Source organism: Mustela putorius, unplaced genomic scaffold (assembly GCF_011764305.1).
Source record: "Mustela putorius furo isolate JIRA1106 unplaced genomic scaffold, ASM1176430v1.1 tig00537227_pilon_pilon_pilon, whole genome shotgun sequence".
Classification (NCBI taxonomy): domain Eukaryota; kingdom Metazoa; phylum Chordata; class Mammalia; order Carnivora; family Mustelidae; genus Mustela; species Mustela putorius.
The window spans coordinates 33,836,764-33,862,769 of NW_025422368.1; the positions used below are offsets into that span (position 1 = coordinate 33,836,764).

Here is a 26,006-nt window from a genome sequence, read left to right on the forward strand (position 1 = left end):
TCCTGGGATCTAACCCTTCATCCAGCTATCTGCTCAGTGGGGAGCCTGCTTCCCTCACCCCCTTGCCTGCCTCTTGCCTACTTCTGATCTCTCTCTCTGTCTAATAAATAAATAAAATCTTTAAGAAAAAAAATAAAACATTGTTCTTAAACTATTCCTATTACACAATAAAGACAATGGAGCTCAAAATTAGAGGAAAAAGTTATCATACATCAACAGTAAATAGTAGACTTCTAATGCATGCATAATCCTAAATGTTGCCTTTGATAAGCAGTAATGAATTTCCTCAAATACATATTCTTTTCAAAATCTGTACTCTGCCATCAGCAGAAGAAGGAACAGCAACAAATACATATAATATGGTGTCTTTTCACATAGTATATACCGTTTAAGTAACATTTGGCTATTGATCATAACATCTCACAGTTGGAAATCATACAGGTATTGTACTCCTTCTGGTTTTAATTTTGTTAGCTGTGTCCTCCCTCTCTTCTCTTCCTACTTTTTGTATCCAGATCTCTGAATAAAAAGTACTTTAAAATCAAAGGACCTATAATCATTTAATCCAGCATAAAATATAATGTATATAACAACTATTTATTAAGCTGAATAAATTAATGACCTAATACTGAATTAATTATGAGAAGCTTAAATTCTCTACAACCTGCTTACTGAAGTGCCAACCGACAATGTTAGTTGTTAATCTAGCTCAGTGCTTTGCAAATTAATAATGGTAAAGAACCAATGTTTTAGCTCTAATCTATCAAAGATCAACACTTTTATAAATTCAACAAAAATGAATTAATTGGAAGGTGAAATAAAGAGAAAGCATATAAAATGTATGCCTCAATTATTTTTATTATTTGACCCAACTGACATAAAGTTACTTTATCAGATTGATACAAAAATTTCTAGACATTCTTAATTTCAGTTATTATCTCATGGAAGAACAAGAATAAACAGACAAACTAATCTGAACTGACCTTGAACTCATTCACAGACCACATTCTGGTAGTGTTTACCTAGCCATTCACTACCTATTCTACCCTACCCCCAGGATTCTCAATCCCTGGGGTAATTTAACCTTCTCATATTTATTATCTACCCCCTCAATTCCCCTGCCCCAGTGTAAACTGCTAGAGTGCAGGGATCTTGTACACCAGACATCAAAACAGTACCTGGCAACTAACAGGTACATAATAAATGTTTATTAAATTTTTTGAATCAATTGATCACTTCAAAATCCATTTTTGTTTTCACTCTAACATGCTGCCTTAGCACCAGTAAGAATTCTTATTGTATCCCCTTCAAGCTCTTTAAAGTCTTCACTTTGAGATTTAAACACCTTGCTTGGAATGCCTGGGTGGCTCAGTTGGTTAAACCACTGCCTTTGGCTCAGGTCATGATCCCAAAGTCCTGGGATCAAATCCCATCTCGGGCTTCCCCTGCTTTGCGAGGAGCCTGCTTCTCCCTCTCCCTCTGCCTCTCCACCTGCTTGTGCTCTCTCTCTTTCTCCATCAATTAAATAAATAAAATCTTTTTAAAAATAAAAATAAATAAACGCCTTGCTTTCTGGCATTTTTACTACAAATCAGCCAGACCCCTAAAAACCCTCACCCTAAAGATCCTTTTCTAAAATATCCAAGTAGCCCAGATTTCTCCCCAATACCATAATGATTGAAAACAAAACAAAAGAAATTTGTGCCAGAGGGAAACTTGTAAGGAAAAAGCAACCAATATTTACTAATACATAATTTGTGTCCCACACCGCACTGAATGTATATATACTACGCTCATTTAAATCCCAATCAACTCTACATGGTAGACTTTATCCCCATATTAAAGATACGAAAACTAAAGTCTGAAAATAAGCAACTAGCTTCTTCCCATAAAAAATAATGCATAGGGGCACCTGGGTGGCTCAGTAGGTTAAATCCTCTGCCTTCAGCTCAGGTCACGATCCCAGGGTCCTGGGATCGAGCCCCGCATCAGGCTCTCTGCTCCGTGGAAAGCCTGCTTCCTCCTCTCTCTCTCTCTGCCTGCCTCTCCGCCTACTTGTGATATCTCTCTCTGTCAAATAAATAAATAAAAAATCTTAAAAAAAATAAAATAAAATAATGCATAAAGGGGCGCCTGGGTGGCTCAGTAGCCGCTGCCTTCAGCTCAGGTCATGATCTCAGGGTCCTGGGATAGAGCCCCGCATTGGGCTCTCTGCTTAGCAGGGAGCCTGTTTCCTCCTCTCTCTCTCTCTGCCTGCTGCTCTACCTACTTATGATCTCTCTCTCTGTCACATAAATATAAATAAAATCTTAAAAAAAAAAAAATACTGAGCACTTATGATAGGTATTATACATCCAGCATTATATATACATTTCTCATATAAACGTCTAACTAGTTGGTCAAAGAAAATGAGTTCACCTTGACTGATTCCAAAGTCTGTGTTCTTCCCTGGCTCTTTATCTAATCCAAATCCAAAGGCCTCTCTCTTTTAATGCAGAATGGCCATGTATCCAAAACGATATAATTTTTAATAGCCATACCAGACAAAAATAATCATTTCCTGACTTCTATATCAGGAGCTTCCACAATGCATGCCATGACACTTCCATGTTAGCAAAGGAGAGCAAGAGGTCACATGCCTCTCCTGGGCAGTAGCACCTGATTTACTGTAAGAAGGGCAAAAGTCCTTAGATGCAGAAACAACTCTTCAGGTACTGTGTTAAACTCCTTCTTCATTAAACTCAAAGGATTCACTGTGTCAATAAGCACTGTTTTCATTGTTTCCATATTAACACATTAATGACTAAGAACAGACTGCTACAAATTACTAATAGAGAATTCTGTGAAAGTTCTAACCTAAGCGATTAAAAAAAAAAAATCCTTATTTGAATAGACTTTACACTTTCTCCCAAATCACAAATCACTATCTCTTTTGGGAGTGTGAAGAGTTCAGAAAGCAGGAGAGTCAGTGTTTCCTAGGCAAGTTAAATGCTTTTTCAATTTACACTGAAGTTTCTGCTTCAACTTAATGCCATTTTCCAAAAAAGTAACATTTCCCTGATATTACATGGTATTACATAAATGCTACATCATCGAAGTAGTCTCAACAAAGTTGAGAAAGTGAGTGTTATGTAAACAGAAGCAAACTTTAAACAAAAATAAGTTTATAATGGCCTCTAAAATTAGTCTAATGCAGTCAAGAAAACTTTCTACTAGCAACTTTCTCATTTTTAGTGCTAAGACTTCTCAACTCAACCAATTTAGACATAAGTCTTTTATAAAATGTATTTCATTTACCTATTCAGTAAACTGTGTATCTTGAATATACTTTTTCTATGCAGTATCATCATTAACATCAATATGATAAATAGTGATGTCTTTAACACCATCATAACATTTAAAGAAAAGAGAACCTATTATGACATTAAAAGACCTCAAGGTATTCATGTTTCTAATTAATATTTCCTTAACCTCTTCACTTTCATTCTATTGCCACTTCTTGCTGATGTCACTGGATCTCCTTGAAGCAGCACCATATTTCTCTAATATAGAGAAATCAGGACAAAGCTGAAGATTGGCAAAGGTTCCGTATCTTCTAAAGAGAAAATGGTCTTTATGCAGGCAGTCTCTCCTACCAAGTAAAATAAGCTGGACTTTACTTATGCTTACTTCCTTCTAGGTTAGAAGCTGTACTCTAACTATAAAAGGCTGCCAACAAACAGTCAAATAAGTAGGATAGGGATCTGAAAGGAACAGTTTATAGGGGCCCAGCAGGTAATGTAATTAGTGAATAAGACCAGATGTGAACTGTATAGGCCCTATCTGAAGGAGACAGTAGGTACTCTACTGAAGATTATTTTTCTGATGCAGAAATACATTCTTAGCACTCCCCAACTTCTATTTTTCAGAGATGAGACATCCAGATTTTTGTGTAAAATTTGACAGCTTAAACAAGTAATAGGACAACAGCAAAAGGGTAAAGGCTGTTGGCTGCCAATTTGTGGCTATAGTTTAAGAAAACTATATTTTCTTAAAATTCTCATATGTACCAAAACACAGAAAGTTCTAGGCCCTGAATTCAAGTCATCTCTTTATTTTCTCACTGCATATTTGGAAGACTCAGCAGGACTCAGTTAAACTAGAATCGAAACATTTCTCCCTTTTACTTCCTTAATTTTGTAATGTCAACATTCTACATTGGCTTCACTTAATAAACGTATCTGCCACTAACTACATACAGCAAAAGGTGGCTAATCTATGTAACAGAATAGGATCAGCAGTACAAACATGAATACAACATATTATCAAGTAGCTATGGATGTACTAATATTAGTCAGTACTTCTTGCTTCTGAGCATTAGTTATATGTGAAATTTCCCATACTGTTTAAATATAACACATTCCCTGATCCAATCACATTTGATAAAGTACACATCTAAGAAACAAAAAACTGAGGAGCATTCAAATATTACTGGAAAATTAGCATGCAGACTATTTCATGTACTTTTCAGAAACATTATATGAACTGATTCTCCACATATCCTCGCCATACAGATAGGAATTTTTCCCATTTTACAGATGAGGAAACAAGAGTCAGAAAATGGAATGAGTTGATCAATATAAGAGAGGTAATAAAAACAACTCAAATTTAGGCTTGAACTCTTAGTCGATTTCTCTCATTATCTCAACATTTTCCTTAAAGGCTTATGCTTAATGAAATAGCTCAGGAAAAAGGATAAACACATAGGGAGCACAAAAGATGACAAAATAATAACATTAAACCTTAATTATCCAGCTCCCGGATTTATCATGCCTTCAATTATTCAGCCTAGTAGCCAGTCTGGAATTCAGCATGGACAATTTGAAAACTGTCACAAATCCCAGAAGTAATAATCCCACTGAGGTCCAGTTTATGCTTATAGTTGCAAAAATGCAACATGGCACTGAAAAAATTAGCAATAATATTCCAAAAAGCCACATTGTTGATGTTCCTCCATGTACAAGTAATAATCAATGGAGTGTTCTTATAGAGAATGAAAGTTAATTTTATAAGCCAGAACAAAAGGCAAAAAGAGTGGATCACTGAAATTTCCCTAAGGTCTTACTCTGACGATCAACCTAAGTTTTCAATAATTTCAACCTAGCCAGTTTTCTCTAGCAATAAAGAACAAACTGAGTAGCTGCCTTGCACTGTATGAAATATCTGAATACAGTAAGCTGTTCATACTACAAGAGGCATAAAAATAATAATGATTAAGGGCACAGCACATTCATTTTTCCTATGTCATACTCACTGTAGGGTAAACCTGAAAGGCACGATGGATAAAATCTCTCTCACAACACTTCTTCTCTTTCGGGGGCAAGCACATATTACTGCATTTATATAAAGTAATGTTCAGGTTAATAAAATCCACCATTATATTACATAAAAAGATTCCTAACAACTTCACAAAGTAGTAAGCTAATGAAAGAGAAATAAACACACTAAAGCTATTAACAAAGCTGAACTAGTGATCCCAAATATATTTGAAGCCACTAAGTAAGTGATCAATGATGAAGAAAAAAATTATTTTGTTAAAAAAAATTAGAATATAAACACAATTTTGTGGCAAAGCAGCAATTTCAAACTGTCAAATTGTGTAAATATAGACTCTAACTTCATGAAATTAAAAAAGAACATAAAGAATTTACATTTTAGGGGCACCTGGGTGGGTCAGTGGGTTAAAGCCTCTGCCTTCGACATGATCCCAGGGTTCTGGGATAGAGCCCCGCATCAGGCTCTCTGCTCAGCATGTAGCCTGCTTCCTCCTCTCTCTGCCTGCCACTCTGCCTACTTGTGATCTCTGTCAAATAAATAAATAAAGTCATTAAAAAACAACAACAACAAAAGAATTCACATTTTAGAATACTTTTCAAACTGAATTCTACAGTCCCTTAACTTACCATCTGAAGTTCTACAACTAAGCAACCTAGATCCTGACACTAACAAGATTAAAACTGTGATATAGGATCTGGTTTCAGACTTTTGTTTTCATCTTAACAGCCTAACTGTTCTCATTTTAATAAATAAGTTTATAATAAATAAATGTTACACTTTTAAATTATAAAATAAATTCAAAACAATAAAATACCACGTGTCCCTTTTAAATATAGGGGTCCTTCATAAGAATTTAATGTGCAAAAATATGCTGTTTTCTAAAGTTGCTGTGCTTAGAAAGTTCAAAACTTACTGTTCTATGTCATATTAGTCAGGGATATATTCATAATACTCTTAACAAAACTGAAGAAATGTACTATACCATTTATTAAAAATCTTTAGTAATTACCACAATTTAAACATTAGAGCTTAAAATTTCTATCTGAAATATTATGTGAATAAGAATTTCATACTCCTAACTCTCTGGGTGACTATGGTCTTACCATATCTCAATAAATGTTTCAAGTTCAGAATGTTAAGAAAGCTTTTTGAAAATTGTGAAACAAAATTTTAAAAATCACTGAAATACATTATTTTTAAATATACCACAGGTTTAAACTAAGACTACAGTGGACATCAACAATTAATATAAATTAACTAAAACAACTGAGTATTTATTTCAGTTCTGTTGCATTAAAATATATTAGGAGAAAGAAAAGGGGTATCCAGTCCTAGATGTGAACTTGTTTCTAAACTCAAAATTCGAATCTGAATGACAATTTAAGCAAAAAGTAATTAGAATAAAAAGTTAGCACCCTTAAAACATGTGAAAGAACTAAATGGCCAAGAGGAGGCAGCATAATGAAAAAGAATTAGAACCCAGTACAAAAAAAAAAAAAATCTAACAGTGTAAAAAATATTTTTCTTTCTATAACTGTGACTTATATTCAGAAAATTAAATTCTTCCCAGAAAGCTATCAAACAATAGCTCCAAAACACACACACACACACACACACACACACACAATCTCTTCATGCAAAACACGGCTTATTTATGGCTTCTTTCCAAAACAAAACAAAATAAAAAAACACTATTCAGTAAATATACTGTTTTTAATTTCTACCAAAAAATATCAAGCAAACTAAAATATCCAACACAAAAAGAATATTAAGTTAATTAGGGCCAGAAACACTATTGTAGTGGTCAAATGTTCTGGCAATGACAGTACATAAGATGGTGAGAAATTACAGGAATTTAACCTTTGACCTCACCATCCTATGTACTGTGTCCATAAAAGAAGCTTAAAGCAAACACTTCAACTTCTTAGCAAGCAAGCTCTAAGTTCACCTTGCTATGTAAATTCAGTACAATTCAAATATTTTTTAATTAAAGTGTTCAAAGATAAAGAGTAATTGGTTCTTACCTCTGGTCCTGGTGCATGTGCCAAGTCTCCTCACTGGCATAGTTGCTGCCTAAGCAGCTACAAAGACTAGGTCAGCAGCCATTTTGAGACAGCTGCACTGTCTCAGTTGCACTAAAGTGTAATTAAGATGGCTGCAATGTGCACTCAAGAACTCACACAGTGAAAACTCAGCTATGTATCAAACAAAGCCCCTCCCACTTTGTCAGTCTGCAGGAAACTGAACACAGACAACAGCTAATGCATATACTGCAACAAACAATGCAGCTGCTTAGGACACAGAAAACAGAGAAGGCAGCAAGCCAGTTTTGTAACACAATGCCTGTGAATCCGGACTTGCAATACAGACTTTGGGCACATCCAGATCCCAGACAGCCTGAAGTCCATGCCACATATTAGCAGTTACAGAGATAGAGCCAAATCACACACAGCAAACATCAGGGAATTCGCTTGAAAGAAAGCCTCCATTTCAGTCCAGAAAAAAAAGTCTGCTCAAGGCCCTTTTTTTGGTGTGTGTGTGTCTTTTATAGTACTTTTATCATGAAAAGGGTGCCAATTTTTATAATTTCTGGAAAATTAAGTTGCTGAAATCCTGATAGTCAATTTCCATTTATAGAAGGCTAATTAAAGATCTTTTCCCACAGAGTTTAAGCCCCAAAGTACTCAAATCTAGCAGAATGGTTAAAGCTTACAGTCAAATTTTTGAATCTTGACAATAATTTGATAATAATTTTAAATAACTGTGGGGGAAAAGACTAGAATCATTAGAATTATGATGGCAACAAAGCTTATTTTAAGTAATCTGCCATAAAGATAAAAAACACTTTCTTCTCTTCTGTAGTCCAGATGGCCACAAAGACATCTCTAGGTGAGTGTTTGGTCCCAGGGCAAATTAAATTTCATGTCCTGCCACAGACCTCCCAACATTTTAATATGAGTGAAAAACAAATAAAAATAAAGAATTAGACACCCCTGGGGGGGAAAAGCAAATACTGAGAACAGAGTAAAATTCCATCTGAAAGTGGGTATATTAACAAAACAAATTTGAGAGGGATCCCAACAAATCTGCCCTGGCAGTAACCTACCCATCAAGAGAAGAGAACAAGAGCACAGAAAAAAACTTGTTTGCTTGACAGCTCGTATCATCTAGGAAATCCACCTTTTCCTTCTCTTTTCCTTAGTTTACTTTCCTAAAATCTAGCTCCCCTGTATGATCTTTTGTCTATCTATCATTAAGGGTATAGGGAGGTGGTAGGGGTACAGCCAAAAGGAGACTGGCCCCATAAATTGATAATTGTTCAAGCTGAGTGATGGGCACATGGAGTTGATTATTTCATTCTATTTCTGTATATATTTAAAATTTTCTATAATAAAAATTTTTAAATGAAACAAAAGTAACTTAGCTTTTTTTTTTCCACTTTAAATTCAACTATTTAAACTCAGCTTTTTAAAAGACCCTTATTTATTCTCCAAGAGGCAAACTGGATGAAGTGTATAAAGACTATTCAAGTCCTACACTAGATTTAAAAAAAAAAAAAAGTTACACTTAACCAAGCCACATTAATTCTTCAAAAAAAAAGTAATTCTCTGAGGGTCGCTCAAATCTATTCCTTAGAAGCAAAAGGTTGGTAAACTGCAAAAGATTCATAAAAGATAGACATTACTGTAGCACTGAAATGGGACTAAGGTTATTGGGGAGACAAACAACCAAAACTTTTAAATCTGCCAAGTAAGCAGCTTCCAATATTCAGGACAGCAGATTCTTTTGGAGTCTGGGCTACAAAAATTTAAATTATGTAACACACCTGCAAATGTACCCTGTCCCATCCCCCTCACCCCAAGCCTCCCATGTCTTGCCAAATACCTTTCCAGTGTAAATCCTAACTACTTTTTTCTCAGTCTAAGCTTTCCTGAGCAAGCTAAGTTGCTGGCTACTACTATCAGCTACAAGAACTACTTTTCACCCAATTTATATCTCAGAGTAAAAGACAAAAAGACATACATTCTCTCATTGTACCAATTCTCCTCCAACCACTACAGTCATTTCACTACCTATTCACTAGATTTTCTCTATTATCCCAAGGCACATAAATAAAACAGTAACTAGACATTATCTACTTCACACACAGCACTTAGAAGACAAAGGGGTAGGGAGGTACATTCATATAGATCAAGCCCTCAGGTAAGTTTTACATGCATTATTTCAATTAATTCCCACAGCAATCCTACAAGGTATATGTTACCTACCACATTATAAGTGAAGGAAACTGGCTCAAAGATTAAATAACTTCACAAAAGTGCTAGGAGCTGAAATACATGCTAGACTACACTCAGTCTAAGCCCATGCAGCTTCCTTCACCCATCCCTTCCCACACTGGTTGTTTCTACACATCACGAAAATAGTTTAGAAAAGGAAAATGGTTGGGCTGTTTTTCTGATAACTGGTGCCACTGCAACATGTTTCACTTTCTATCCCAAAGAAACAAGCTTAGTTCACCTGATAAATCCTATTCAGGACTCAACCTAAATTATCTCATCAGTAACAACCTTTTCCTTACTTATTTTTCTTTTTACTATACCCATCCCCCAAGCCAGGTAAAATTTCACTCCCAAGATCTTTTGTGCATACCATTGTTATATTTACCATATTCCATAACTTAGAGTTCCTAAGGGCAGAAATCACATCTTAATTCATTTTCCATTAACTTCCATAGTACAAAACAGAGTAACCACTCAATAGATGGTGAGTTGAAATTAATTCCCAGTGTTTTCATTTCTACCACAAAAATCTCAGAAAATTCTACATCTTTAAGAAACTTCACTTTCAGGATCTCAACTTATTTTCTGGGAAAAAGCAGTCAACTAATGATTCAATTAAGTTTTTAGCCTGGGCCTAAAGTCTCTGTACTTTAAAACCCAGGAAGTAGAGGCGCCTAGGTGGCTCAGTCAGTTAACTCAGTCAGTTAAGTGTCTGGCTCTTGGTCTGGGCTCAGGTCATGATCTCAGGGTTGTGGAACTGAACCCTGCATAGGGCTCCATGCTCAGCTCAGAGTCTGCCTGAGAGTCTCTGCCTCTCCCTCTGTCCTTCCCCCTGCTCATGCTCTGTCTCTCTCACTCTCTCTCTAAAAAATAAATAAAATCATTAAAATCCAAAATGGAAAAAATACCTTTTGTAGAGTACTTTTCAGCTTTTAGAGCTTTTACAGGCAGTACACAGGACCTACTAACTGCTTGGAAGAGCTGAACTCTAATATAATAATATTAATATTAATATAATAATATTAATGATAAACAGAGCTATATCAAAGAATTACAGTGCAATTTCAAAACACTAAAGACTATTAACAGATTAAAAGTGTCTAAAAAATTATGGAAGAATATTATTTACTTTTAAATTCTTAAATTTTACTAAAAATTTTGCTTAAAAATTACTTTAGATAGAATAAGTCCTGATAAACTGAATCACTGTTTATTTGTAAAAGCAAACACATTGGGAAGTTATTCCTAATGTCAGGTAAACATTTCCACAATTACCCAATGTTTTGGCTCTTTCACATATTTTTTTTAACTTCAGTCTTAAAAGGATCATGTAAAGTAAGAGTGTTATAATGTCAAAGGTTTATGAGCAGCAAATGTAAACCATTTGCTAGGGGTTGCACAAATAACAATGAGAACTGGAAGGGAATTAATTGTAATCAACTACTATAACCTTTTAGACAACACAGATCACACTATTAAAATAGCTGCATATACAAAATACTGAAAATGCCATGGAATCTAAATAAAAGGTTTCACTGTATTAGATAAAAAGTAAATACTTCTATTTGGTTACTACACTTTAGTTACATATTATTACCAACCTTACATATAAAGAAAACAAATGTAAAAGGATGTTAAGATAATGAAATGAGAACACCTAATCTCACTCCCTCAAATCCTACTAAAACTACAGTAAAGGTGTTTTTTTTTTCTTTTAAGATTTTATTGATTTGACAGAGAGAGACACACTAGAGAGATTTTATTTATTTATTTGACAGAGAGAGACACAGAGAGAGAGAGGGAACACAAGCGGGGCAGGGGTTGGGGGGAAGAGAAGGAGAAGCAGGCTTCCTGCAAAGCCAGGAGCCCAATGTGGTGCTGGATCCCAAGACCCTGAGATCGTGACCTGAACTGAAAGCAACCACTTAACAATTGAGCCACCCAGGCACCCCAGTAAAGCTATTTTTTGAAAGCAAAAATACTCAAGAATAAGGAAAAGAGTAAAAGAACTAAAAGATTTTGGGAGCTGGAGAATAAGCAGGACCACTGGTAACTAACTTAGCAGTTCCCCAAATCTCATTTCCAATGCTTCATTGGGGGAAAAACCAATTTAAGTCACATGACAGCAACTTCAAAAGACACAGCAACTAAAAAAAACTAGGCCAACTGAGGTGAAAGGAGAAATAGTAGGATGATGTGACCAAAAAAGGGAATACTAGTGAAAGCTGTTTGTGAATTAATAAGATACTTAGATATACTCACCACATTCCACTGAATACCTTCTCTCCACAATCCTAGCAAAACTATGAAGACAACATCCAGTTAAAAATTAGAGTAGCATACGAAAAAGAGAGGGACTTGAGTGCTTACTGCAGAGACCCATTGTCTTTTTCTTCCATTAATCTTCCAGACTGCTGCCAATCAGATCTTTATTCCCCATGTATGATCTGGCTCCTTGCTCAGTGGGGAGCCTGCTTCTCTCTCTGCCTCTGTCTGCCATTCTGCCTGCCTGTGCTCTCTCTCTCTCTCTGATAAATAAATAAATAAACTCTTAAAAAAATACTTCTTATTCCCCATGTATGAAAATGGAAAACTAGGGCAATGCTCGGGTCCCCTCCCTCTTCAGGAGGTTTTGTACTTCACTCAACAAACTTTGCTTTACTACCAATCAAGATAGTGGAAAGCTATTCTCTGAGTGTATCTGAAAAGCATAAGACCTTAAGATCTTGGGAGCCCTCAAAAAACAGTCCACCCAGATAAGCCAAAGAGAAGTTAAAAGCTGACAATTGCAGATATTCTAATCAACTTTTTTACAATTTTTCAAATTTTGAAAATTTCAATTTTTCAAATTTTGAAAGATTTTATTAATCAGAAAGAGAGTGTGTGTGTGCATGCACAAACAGGAGAAGAGGCAGACTGAAGAAGTAGGCTCCCCACTGAGCTAGGGGCCTGATGTAGGACTCAAGCCCAGGATCAGGACCTGAGCCAAAGGCACACACTTAACTGACTGAACCACCCAGGCGTCCCTCTAATCAACTTAAAAAAAAAAAAAAAAAGAAAATTAAGAGAAAGAGAATGTGCACAGGCCAGCTTTGGGGGGGGGGCTACTGGAGTAAGGAAAGAAATCTTAAGCAGGCTCCACACCCAGCACAGACCCCCATATGGGGCTCAATCTCACCACCCTGAAATCATGACCTGTGCTGAAATCAAGAGTCAGACACATAACTAACTGAGCCACCTAGGTGCCACTCTAATCAACTTTTTAATCTTCCATAACATATAATACAGTCAGGCAAGGAAGAAAAAGGCAACTGATTAAAGTTTCATGTGGAAAAAAGAGACCAAAAACAAGCCAAAACAAAAACAAAAAAACATAAGAACTATGCAAGACAAAACTTCAAAGGGGCACCTGGGTGAAGCCTCTTTCTTTGGGCTAGGTCGTGATCTCAGGGCCCTGGGATCGAGCCCCGCATCAGGCTCTCTGCTCAGCAGGGAGACTGCTTCCCCCTCTCTCTTTGCCTGCCTCTCTGCCTACTTGTGATCTCCCTCTCTGTCAAATAAATAAATGAAATCTTAAAAAAAAAAAAAATTTCAAAAAAATTAATATCCATATGCAAGAACAGATGCTGCAGTCATGTGTCAAGAACAGGATACTAGGGGCACCTGGCTGACTCAGTCAGTAAAAGCATGAGATCATGAATTCCTAGATCCACACTGGGCACAGAGTTTACTTAAAAAAAAAAAAAAAAAAAAAGTAGAGTACTACAGGCAAGGGCTATAAAGTAGAAATGATGAACTTGATAGAAAAAATGAAAAACTCAGTAAAAGAACTGTATGATAAAGTTGAAGAAATCTAACTGAACAAAAAGACCAAGTTTTAAGTAGGAGGGGAAAAAAAACTAAGTGGAGTACCCCTCCAAAAATGCACATTAGAATGATAAAATGGCAGATGAAAGGTATCACCAATGAAATCATTTAAGAAAAAGTTCCAGGACTGAAAAACAAGAGCTGCTAAACTGAAAGGGCCTGATGAAAGCCAACAAACAATGATAAACAGAGCTACATCAAAGAATTACAGTGCAATTTCAAAACACTAAAGACTATTGACAGATTAATAGCTTCCAGTGAGGGGAAAATCAGAAATAATAATGGCTTCAGATTTCTCAGCAGTAATAGAAGCAAAAAGATAATGAAACAGTGTCTTTAAAATTCTGAAGAAAAATATTTTCCAACCTAGATTTCTATACCTAGCCAAACTATCAATCAAGTATCTAAAAATGCAGTGACAATGTTTCACACACTCCTGGCTTCAAAGAATATTCTTTGCATTTACTCTTTCTCAAAAGGTTACTAAAGAATAGAGTTTCCTTTCCCTAATGACAAAATAAACCAATAAAAAGACATGACATATGGGAAACCATGGTGCAACACAGACAAAGAGTAAAGGAATTCCCTACATGGTCTATGAAATTTTGATCATAGCAGTGTATCACATGTAGACGGCACTTAGGCCAACTGTAGCGATAAAACTCAAGAAACAAAAATGAGTCAAGATCCTTGCTGCCACTAAACCTGAGGATGTTTCTCTACTAAATAAAACATCAAAAGATCCTTAGTAAAGGACCATACCAAATCATCTTAACTATTACTATTAAGTAGAAGAGACTCCAGGATACAGGCCACTTGGTATACAGTCTGACATTACCTGCCTAAATCAAAATCTGTCATAAATATACCAAGAGAATGGGTCCAGATTTCTATGATTCTGTTAGTCCAGTGCAGACTTTGTTTATGTAGATTACTTAACCCTAGATGAGTAAAACAAGAATTACTTAGAACTAAATGAACTGATTTAACTACGATTAGTATTTTTAATGGTTATATATGGAAAACACTTTCTTCTTAATCTATCTTTAACCTTCGATTTAAAATATACTTTGTATTAATAATAATTTAAATAATTCCTTGATCCAATATCCTCAGAATTCCAAGGGAAAAATAACCCATGAAAGATTTTAATATGGGTGATAAGAAGCCACCAAAACAATTAAAGAGCAGTTCCATAGAAAAATACTGAATTTATTGATTGGTCTTATCCAAACAGAATCTTTTTCCTTTTTTATAATGCAGTTTACACAGTTCGAATGAGGATGTTTTCCTTACTATCAGGATAAAATTGAATAAATCAAACTAGTAACCATGACTACAAAACTGTCACACTTAAAAAGAGAAAGCTTATCATTAAGTATGAAAGGGGAAAAGGAATGCTCCTCAAATGTAGAAATAACTGCACCTCAAATGCAGAAATGATGCCAGTAAGTCCTCCCAGAACCTAATTTAATACATTTTCTATAACTTATAGATCCCTAAGTTTATTGGAATAAAGAGTATCATTTCCCAAAATACAAGAATATTGACAAATATGGAAATCTCAGAACCATAAGACCCCAGTTTTAAGTACTGCAGGTGAAAGCTCACTGAGATGAATTAGACAGCTCTTGGTTCCTGATCTTGTAATCAAGCAGGTAAAATTACACTTTACAAAACATCTAGACATAAGTTAACTCTTAAACAAAATGTATGTAGTTTTGCTAACCAGACAACAGAGAAGTCTTTTAGTATTAACTTCTCATTAGGCTTGTGTAAACAAAGAATCAAGAAAAATAAATAAAGTATAAGATCATTAAACAAACTTATCCATTCAAATTTGTGTTTTACAGGGCAGGAACTTGGCCACAGGAATGGTTATGGAAGAAAACTGGCACTTTGTTTTGCCTCAATTTTGAGTGAGCATGTCCAACAAGTTCCATACCTAGAAAGTAAATAAAGGGGGAGGAAGCACTTTGCACTCTTAAATTTAAAAAAAAAAAAAAGCATATGTGGGTTTAGTCCCCAAAATAAATGATTTCATCTCTACTTTTGGCAATAATAATTATCTGAAAAAAACTGACAAACTCCAAAGATAAATAATTAATGTGAGAAAAGGGCTGCTTCTTTATCATGAAGAGGCTTACTGTTAACTTGGTAAATTTAGTAACTTCTCAGGGCTTTTATATGTTAAACACTTTCTAAAATAAAACAGACCTAAATCTAGACTCCTTCACAAACCTTTGCAAATACACTACTTTTTCAAATGCTTATTTTTCCCTACTAGTGAGTAGTATCATAAAACTACTTCTCTAAATTACTTTTTTTAAACATTTTATTCTAACTCCAGTAATTAAGAATATTGTCATTTTCTATAAATATCCTACATTGAAGGGCGCCCTATAGCTGCACCTAGTTGCCTCTTAGATATTCATGCCTGACTAATCGATTCATCAATTGATTGGAGACAGAAAAGAAAAAATGTACCAAGAAAAATTGCTAACCATTTTTTAGATCTAATCTCATTTAATCCTCACAACCACCCTACTAGATAGGTAACAGCATCTTTTTATATTAATACAGCTGGGAGACTCTAAATGCCCTGATCCCAATATAAAATTACTGTCCTTTCTACTTCACCATATTACTGATTTTAGGAAAATTCTCTGCCTTTTTCTTTCTTCAATTTTGCTATCTTCCAACTTCTAAATCACTTAAATTTGGTGGGGAAGGAGAGAATTACAGAAACTTAAAAATGTAATTATGTCATTCCATCTTTTCATCAAAACCTTATTAATTTGCACACATTATGTCCTTCAGAGTTATATCTTAGAGATTTGTTAATATGTAAGCAGTGGTGTTTCCCTGTTTTATTTTTTTAATGAATGAGATGAAAGAACTTTTTCTAAAACTTGACTCACAATTTATAATTTCTCATATGTAAAGTGCCTGTCAATCTTTTGACAATTATCCAGTGGGTGTTTAAGTAAATTATGTATTTAATTAAAAAAAAAAAAAAAAAGCCTGACACCTGTGGATAATCATGAGTTAAATGAAAAGGAACTAGATGGGGTGCCTGGGTGGCTCAGTGGGTTAAAGCCTCTGCCTTTTGCCCAGCATCCTGGAATAGAGTCCCACATCTGGCTCTCTGCTCAGCAGGAAGCCTCTTCCCCTTCCTCCCTCTCTCTCTCTCTCATTCTCTCTCTCTCGCTTTCTGCCTACTTGTGATCTCTGTCTATCAAATAAATAAAATCTTTTTTTAAAAAGGAACTAGCATATCTTACTTCCCTTTTTTGCACCTCTACCTAAAACAAAAGGGATCTAATCTTTCAATAAGCAAATATTTAACGAAGGCAATTTGAAAAGCAATCTTACACTTTCAACAGTGGCTTTATCATTCCTAATTAGACGGGGCTTTTCTTTAAAATGTTAACAATTGCCAGACACATGAATAAGATGTAATTCCTAACTGCAGAAAGATTATGAAGGACTACACAACTATAAACATAGAAACAGAGAGCAATAAATGCCTTTAAGTGAGATAGGAAGCAAAGCAGAATAAAAAAAGTAATTAAAAAATTCCAACTAAAAACAACAACATCCTCTTTATTAGTTATATTATATAGGCACAATGGCAGCAATGACTTACAAAAATCAAGGATCTTGTGTCAAATAACAGGGAGCTATTCAGAGTTCTCCTAACACACTCCCTAACACACTCACTTTCTCATTTCTGATACTCTGAACACCCTATTTCCTTTACTGAGAACATCCTTCTAGTTTATCCCTAAAATACAACTCCCCTAAGACTTCCTTGATCTCCCCCATTACCATTTCACTTTTTGTGCCTTACATGAATATGTTTTTTTAAATATTTTTTTTACTTATATAGAAAGCTGCTTTAAATTACTTATAAATCAGGTAAGTTTTACCCATATGCAAAGAATTTACAACCACAATTGTTTTACTTGTGTACATTATAAGGTCCTCAAAAATCATATTTTCTATCTTCAAAATGTGTATTTCATACATAGAGTTACAAAAGAAAAATAGGATCTGGAAAAGATGATAAAAACATAACTTCGAAGCACCTGGCTGGCTCAGTCAGTAGAGCATGAAATTCTTGATCTCTGGGACATGAGTCTGAGACCCAAGTTGGGTATAGAAATTACTTAAAAATAAATTTTTTTTTTTCTAAAACAAAAACAACTTTGGACTAAAACAAGTAATTTAAACAACTGTCACTATTCACAGTCCTTACCCATACATAATCTTTCATCCTTTTAAAATAAGCAAGTTAACTGGTAAAGTTTAAAAATATTAAACTGAATAAAGAAGAAAAATATTATATGGAGATTTTAATATTAAATTAAAATTCCAATCTTGCAGAGCTAAACATGATTTTAATATGTTTGCAAAGGCAAGCAGAAATGGGAAGTATCCCGCCAAATAAGGTAATATAATAACTAGAATCTCAACCACAAATCATGAATACAAAGCTCTCAAAATTCCACTTTGAAGGAGTTATAGAGGGGTACATCAGTAGCTCAGTAAGTTAAGCATCTGACTCTAATTTTAGCTCAGGCCATGGTCTCAGGGTGATGAGATCAAGCCCCATGTCAGACTCCACACTGGGCATGAAGCCTGCTTACAATTCTCACTCTCCCTTGAGCTCTGCCTCTCCCCTGCTCGCACTCTCTCCCAAAAGAAGGAGGAGAAGGAGGAGAAGGAAAAACCAAGGAAGACACAGAGTTTTAACTATAACTGTTAAAGCAAAAAACTAGTTTTCAATATCAAATTATGAATTATTCTGAGAGACTACTTCTCCAGCTTACTTTTATAGCAGAAAGGGCTAGTTGTTCCCTAACACCCATTTCTTTCCTTTTATAAAATTCCTTAATTTTAGTAAGCACATGGCTATCCACCTAGATACTACATTAACCATCCTTCCTTTCCCAACTAATTATGTTCCAGTGACTACATTCTCAGCTATAAAACATGAGTCAGAGTGATACGTGCCACTTCCAGATCATGTTCTCAAAAGAATGAGGTGTATAATCCCATGACCCTTTCTCCCTTGCCCCTGGTTGGTAAACTGTGAGTAGTCATGTTCAACCTGGAACCATATATTAAGTCAAAGCCACCTTAAATCTAAAGAGTCTTTTTCTGTATTGTAACAGCAGAGAAATAAACACTTATCATCCTTAAACAATGGTAAAAGTCTCACTGAGCAGTTCAGTCTTTATTCTAATCCAATTAGCTCCTGACATTTAACACCTAAAAGGAAATAAGAGAAAATTTCAAAAATAGTCTCTTTTCTATATTTTTCACTACTTCTTCCTTTTAAAACACTTAATCTAGTAAGGGTAACAGGGCAGGTACACCCCTACTTAACTTCAAAGTCTTAGTTGAGAATGAGCTGAAGCAGTCACATCATTCACTGTTTCATCAGTCACATTTTCACTGGTTCTTAAAATGGCAGATCCTATTTTCATCTTCTAGGTTTACCTTTTCACAAACTGGATAGCATTATCTTTTAGCATTACTGACTCAAGGTAGTCAGTAATTATTAGTTCTGAGAATCACTACCTTAACATTGAAGTCAAATTCTCATTTAGATGTAGAATTGCCATAGAGTACTGGACATATAATTCCTAGGTACCTATCAGGACAATAACTCTGCAAAGTAGCACAGGGCTATACAAACAAAGAAAAGGGCCAAAGAACTCTATAGTAAGACATTATGACACTACTACCTCACATCATACGAGGAGTTCTCTCTCCCAAATTAAAGGGCATATAGCTAGTTTTTGACAAAATATTTTTATAATATTCTGAACAATGAAAAGTTACAGACATAAGTAAATGAATATTTCTCATGATGAAATTAATAGGTCATCTTCATTTCTCAGATTTTCATATTTACGTACGTCCAATTATAAAGTCTCTCAGGAAGTACTGCCAACTGTACCCTTAGGCCTATCACATTTTTTAGAAAGAGGCCAAGGAGATGCCAGAGTCATTCTCTTAAAGACTCAAAAACGCAAATGATCAAAATTCAAAACTGAAGACATTCACACTGTACAAACAAGCACTGGTACTCCAGTCTTCTCATTTTGCAGGCATTAAAAAATTGAAAATGTGCCGGGCACTCATACTCTCTATCTGCAATACAAGATTGGTTTCTACCATGAAACTTGAAGCATATATAAACAAAGTTTAATTTTTTGGAATTCACTTTTCTGTTTTAACAAGCTCAAAATGACTGGATAAACCACTAACTCACTCTTTTGATTTCAGGACAGTCTGAGAAAGAACACTGTAATAACATTTTTAAAATCTTGGACTCTATAAAGAACATAACAAGATCAAATGGGCAAGAATTTCAAAAGAGAAGCTCCACTAATGGAGCTAGATACCCTAGGGAACTTACAGAGACAGGGCTTCTCAGAGCTACTTGATGACTTTTTTGTACTCTACCATTTACATTATGCTAAAACATAATTTTTATCCATAATACACCTTACATGTAATTCCCTTGAGAAAATACATATGCCCATGTATGAATCTTCCATATACCTCAAAAGTTAAAAAATTACAATAGAAAACTTTCTAAACTAAATCATACAGTTCTTTGCCTTCTTGAACAAGTTAAATTATTCTCTAGGATCCAGAATCATTAATAAGATCATCAACTACCATAATGAACATGTTAGAAATACTGATGCAGCTCTAGGAATACTAATTCACAAACTATATAATCTCAAAACTAAGTTTTTAAATTCTTGCTTCTAACACTTGAAACCTGACCCCTCTTCACTATCAAGATGCTAGCCATCACTTCTTGCTCCTATTCATGTATGTTTCTCCAGTAACACTTCCATTGTCCCTTTTTTTGCCATTCCTCACCTATTATAGTCTAAAACACCAAGTATCATAAGTTGTCAAAACTAGAAAAAGTTTCCGAGTAAGAGCAAAGGTCACATAAAAAAAGTAAGATATGCAAATTTCTGTAAGCAGTTTTGCTTGAAAAGGACCCAAAGATGGGAATTTTTTACTTTAAAAGTTTGATAAAAGCCAGTAGTAATATCTTAACAATTGATTTCTACCTAGTTCTTAGATTTATTTTCATGAAGCCAATCAGCCCAAAGAACACATTTAATGGACAATAAATTTACTAGTAATTAGGAAAACACCCTTATGAGAGAATAACTTACAGTTACCAAAAAGACTAAAAATAAAAATGCTTATTATATTACTGGGCTCCATCCTGGCCAGCAAAATAGCTTTAACATTCCTCTATTAAAAAAGAAAAAAAAAAAAAAAAAAAACTCTCAAAGAAAAATTCTGGTTTCAAATATTGTAGAACACTTTCTTGCCAACCTATTTTACCACTTCTAACTTCATACTTGCACTATTTTCATATCACCATGTCCTAAGGGAGATTAAAAATAGAAATGCAGTCCTGTATCTTCTAACAACTTATCCCTATTAACATTTTATCAGCACTAGGAAACAAGTAAAATAACACCTTAATGAAAAGTAACAGATATCACAAATTTTTCCAGTGTTCTTTAAAAAAGGCTATTTTGTGGAACCTGCAGGAAGTGTATTCTAGTCATGAGTGAAAAAAAAAAATAGTAAAAAGATGTAAACTCACCCCAATTTAGATTTAATGCAATTCTGAACAAAACTTCAAATAACTGGCTTTTTAAAAATTTAACCAAATGAATCCAAAGTTCATCTGCAAAAACAGGGAAGACTAGCTAAGAAAATTGTGAAAAGAAATCACGTATTTCTATAGTTTACAGCATATGAAACAGTATAGTACTGCTATATGAATAAGGCCCAGACAGTGCCTGTTAGCCTCCTTTTAGGTTTTATATTACATATTCCTGCCAAAAGCTGATAAAAACTATAACTCTTTCCCCAGAAAACTGCATATGTACAAGTTGTATACATCAAGGAATCCATGGAATCCATGGAAAGATCTACCAAGGAATCCTCTTAAAGCCTATCTATAGGGCTCCTGAGGCCAATGGACCCCAAGTTAAAGATCCCTAGTAAATGAAGCAGAACAATTGCTCAAATCTAGTAACTTATGATCAAAATTAGCAATTCAAAGCAGTAAGAAAAGAGATCACCAACATAAATTCTAAGAAAACAAAGTACTTGGAAAAACTGGAAACTAGCAACCCATTTTTCATACAATACGGCAAAATAAACTCCATACATGTTAAAACACTATCTTTACAATATGTAGAAAAAAATAAACAAAATAGGTGAACATTTAGTTCCTCCCACAACAGGTCATATTTTCTAGGCAAAGAAGTCCTAAAAGAAATCACAAATAAGAAAAAAGCACTGCATTTAGACTACATAAAAATAGCAAACTTCTGAATATATAAAACCATAAGCAATTTTAATAGTAATAAACTTAAAATAAAAAAAAACTGCCAAAAAATATGAAGAGCAAAGGGCTATATCCATAAATAGCTGCTACCAATAGGAAAAACATTAACATCGACCACAGAAAAATACATTAAAAAGCCTCAAACAGCTAATTCACAAAAATGAGAAAACTGCATTTATAAACATTAAAAAGCTGAACTTCACTAGTTATCGGAAAGAAAAAAAAATAATGAGCTACTATTTTTCAGCCATCAAATTGATAGTGGTATGGGAAATGCTTTTCAAAACAACAAAGCTTTATTAATTGTGTGTATTAGTTTAAATACCCTTTGAAGCAGTAATTTTGAATAAATACTGTAAGATGCTGTTCATGACTCATGTAAGGATGTTCACTGCAGCATTATTTATACCAAAGAAAAAGTCAACAAACAAATGGCCAATAAAAGAAATGTTTAATAAGTCACAGTACATTGCTATTAGAAATAACAATATTCCGTAACCACTTAAAAACATTTGCAGAGTATTTGATGATTTGGGATATTTTCACAACATACTACTATGCAGCCATTAAACATTTTTAAAAGACTATTATATATTAAAAAAAAAAAGTGAAGTATTTTTAAAAGAATAAGGAAATGGGAAAACATCCACAATGTAATACTGAATTAAAAGAACAGGAATGAACTTATGGTCCAAACGAGAAACTATCAATATTTATTGAACAATCCTATTTATTGGCTGACTGATCAACCATGGAAAACTAACAAAAATCACCAAAACATTTAGAGTGTTTATTTCTAAATGTTGCTAATTTCCAATACTTAACAAATGTGTTATAAGTAAAAAAAAAAAAAAAAAAGTATTTAAATATATATATCATATATTCAAATCACAATTTAAAGAAAAAAGTATTTTAATGGTTTATGGCTTAATCAAACCTTTTTGTCTAAACTACATTTTGTGATATTTAAAACCTACAAAACTAAAAAGGTTTTAAATGACCCCAGTAACTTAGTATTCATTCCTTAAGTAATCTAGTCCTAATATTATTTACGTTACATATATGACAAAATTTTGTGGTATTTTAACTATGAAACAAAAATTTCAAAACATGCTTGTTATTGAAAGAACAGCAAACAAATAGTGAACATTCAGACAATTCATTGGTCTTAGTTTTAAGTTTATAGAAATATACTTGCCTTTCTAACAAACAGCAAAATTATCTTCCTAAGAAATATTTATATTATACATTATGTTCCTCAGTGTTTTCAAGTACCTTTTATAATCTTCAGCATTAACCTAAGAGGCAACCATCTGTATATTCAAATGAAAACATAAGTTTAAATATACAAACCAAAATATTCCACTTCACTTCACTTCACATTTCACTTCACTCTGGAAGTGCAAAGCGTATCAAGTCCTAAGAGTTCTTTTCTTAACTTAAATATATACGTGTACATAAATACACATACAAACACACAAATATAGAAAATACAACACATTTTTAACTCTAAACTTCTGAAAGAATCTCACAGGAAGTGGGGGAAGGGTGTGCTGGGTAATCCACCTCATAAGTATAAAAAGGGAAAAGATTACACAACTGCCCTCTAAATATAATTTCTGTGTAGAAGAGTCCAGAGGTCCAGGAATTATATGAATGGCTAATTTTCTGTTGAGAAATAAGAATTATCTTTCCTATCACTCCATTCTATCTTGTATGTGATGTCATTTTTTAAAATGACAACCAAAACTATTCCTTTCAATTACATCTACTTAATACTAACAGAACTTGCTTTGGGCAAGAAAAACATCCCTAACCAACCATTATAAAGTACTAGTCACTTCTTCATTTGACAGATAACTGATTTAAAATTAGTGTTAATATAACCAACCCAGAAACCAATTATTGTACACACAAACCACAGGTGACATTTATGAAAACCAGTTACAAGTTTTGAGTCCACTAAGAAATAATCTGCGCAGTAACAGAATTATATCAAATTGTATAACACTTATCCCAGGGGTGTTATATAAGATTTAAATATAGTGACACAACCACTGTAAACTAAAATAATCAGTAGCATACTTACAACCACCTTCTTTAAGAAACGAAAACTAAGAACACTAAGAATTCAAACAGGACTACATCTCATACACATGTATATGGTGCAGTTTTTTTAAAGACTCAACTAATTTTTTTTCATTGATGGTTAACTTTATTCCTCATAAGGGCCTCAGTGTAGTTAATTCTCATAAGAATTCTTTGTAAAAAATTTTGCCAAGTTATATTTCACATATAATAAAATGCTAAAAAAAAAAAAAAGACTTTAATTTTAAAAGTCAGAGTAATAAAAATAACCAAACTGAAGCAGTTATGGACAAGAGATCAGAGACTGAAAGAATTCTAAAACTCAGATTCAAGTAAGATCAGAAGCACACAAACTGATAATTAGGTCTTCATTAACTTAGACTGAGATTTGATTTTTCCAATGCTCTTTCCCCCTCATATTTCCAAAACTCAAAACTGCTTCTATTTTGTAAACATTCCCTGATAACAGAACTGGTAAAATTAGGGTTAAAAATGTATTTGCAGATATGCAGTTCAATTAAATGTACTTCCCCTGGGACCACCACTAGGTGCTGATCTTTATCTCCCTAAATATACACTTGAACCCAGCAATACCCCAAAAGTGAAATTATAATCGAGAACCACAAGTGACAATCATTTTTACGGATAATTAAGTTCACAGCTTCTCAGAGAATCGAAAAAATATAAAAAAGAGTTTGAGCCCGATATAAGAGTAAAACACAAGAGAAACGTTTTCCTTAAAAAATGTGGAAATTTGGGGATAACAAAATGAAACTCCTCAAGAATGAGGAAAATTAAATCTAGAACCCAAATGGCGTCCAACAAGAACATTAGATCTTGAAAATGAATATTGCGCTTGCGCAGCCACCGCCCCGCCAGCTGCACAACTGCAGCTAGAGCCCGACCCCGCAAGATCACGTGCTCCCATGCAGCGCCCGCCCGCAGCTCCGCAACCGCGCAGGCGCACACACAACTCCCGCAGCCGCCATAATGCGGTCTTGACTCTTCATAAATACAATAGTAATTTAAGAAAATGTGGTTATAACAGCCCCTAGGAGTCATATATACCTTTCGGGGCGGGAGATGAGGGAGGGGGAACCAAGTTCCTTCCTACAGAGCCGTTCCGCGCAACCGTCCTCAACGCGGCCGCTTCAGTATCGCGCGCTTCAGTCGCCGCGCCGCCGCTGCCGCCGCCGCCTCCGCAGATTCAAAAACAAACCCGCTTCTCCCCTGCACGCGCCGGGGCCGTTATGCAAATTAATGTGGGCGGGGCTACATGGGCGTAATATTGGCCACGCCCGTGGTACTAACAGCCAATAGGCTCACGGATCAGCCTTTCCCCATGCAAATCTCCTGGTTTTTTATTTGAATGAGGAAAATTGGCCACGCCTCCTGCCTTGGAAAGGAGAAGGAAGTCTGAGGTGGTGGCGCTGCGCCTTTCAGTTGCAGTGTGAGTTGTGTTTTGAGTGGAGCTTCGCTCAACCAGTGAGTAGCACTTTGTTAGCGCCCTCTATGAGCCTTAGGAAAGAAGGAAGGAAATAGGTACGTGAGAGTTAAAGAACGGAGAGAAAGATTTTCGGAAAAGGCTGAAGTATATTTGTTCATTATTTATATTAAAAATTCACAAAGTATACTTTAAACTGTAAGTAATGAGAGAATGGCGAAGACACGTATTTTCTTTCAGTTTTGTGCCAGAGCTAGCACTTCCAATCATACCCTTCTACCGGAAGTTGTATCCCTTATATGCAATTTTTTATTGGGAGCCAATCTTTAATGAAGGCCGTGAGATGCAGTAGAGAAGATGCTACTCAGTTTGTTGGGAGAGCTGGGCTCACATCCAGGTACTCCTGTCTTCTTGCCTGTTTCTTGGAACACGTGTGTTAACACAGTTTTCTCATCTCTGAAATGGTGATAGCGACTGTGCTTCAAATCGGTTAAGAGAGGTCAATGACAGGATAAATGTAAAGTTCTTTTGCAAAGCAAGAAGAGCCTGACAAATAGTTCGTAAGGTTTGGTTATCTTGTTTTTTAACACAATTTTCC

The 26,006-nt window shown here is 34.8% G+C and overlaps 1 protein-coding gene across 4 annotated transcripts in view; it reads right to left on the reverse strand.

The window, feature by feature from the left end:
- The window catches only part of LOC101681817 (activating transcription factor 7 interacting protein), a 118,289-nt gene extending 93,085 nt beyond the window's left edge, over positions 1-25,204 (reverse strand). For 2 of the 4 annotated variants that reach the window (XM_013057875.2, XM_004755793.3), the window contains exon 1: positions 7,341-7,830. In XM_013057875.2, coding sequence (XP_012913329.1) covers positions 7,341-7,357 — 17 coding nt within the window. In that variant the 5' untranslated portion in view covers positions 7,358-7,830. Of the gene's footprint in view, positions 1-7,340; positions 7,836-25,032 lie in introns of those variants that run through there. The other 2 variants (XM_004755794.3, XM_013057877.2) reach the window with 2 other exon arrangements.
- Between the last annotated feature and the right edge of the window lie 802 nt (positions 25,205-26,006).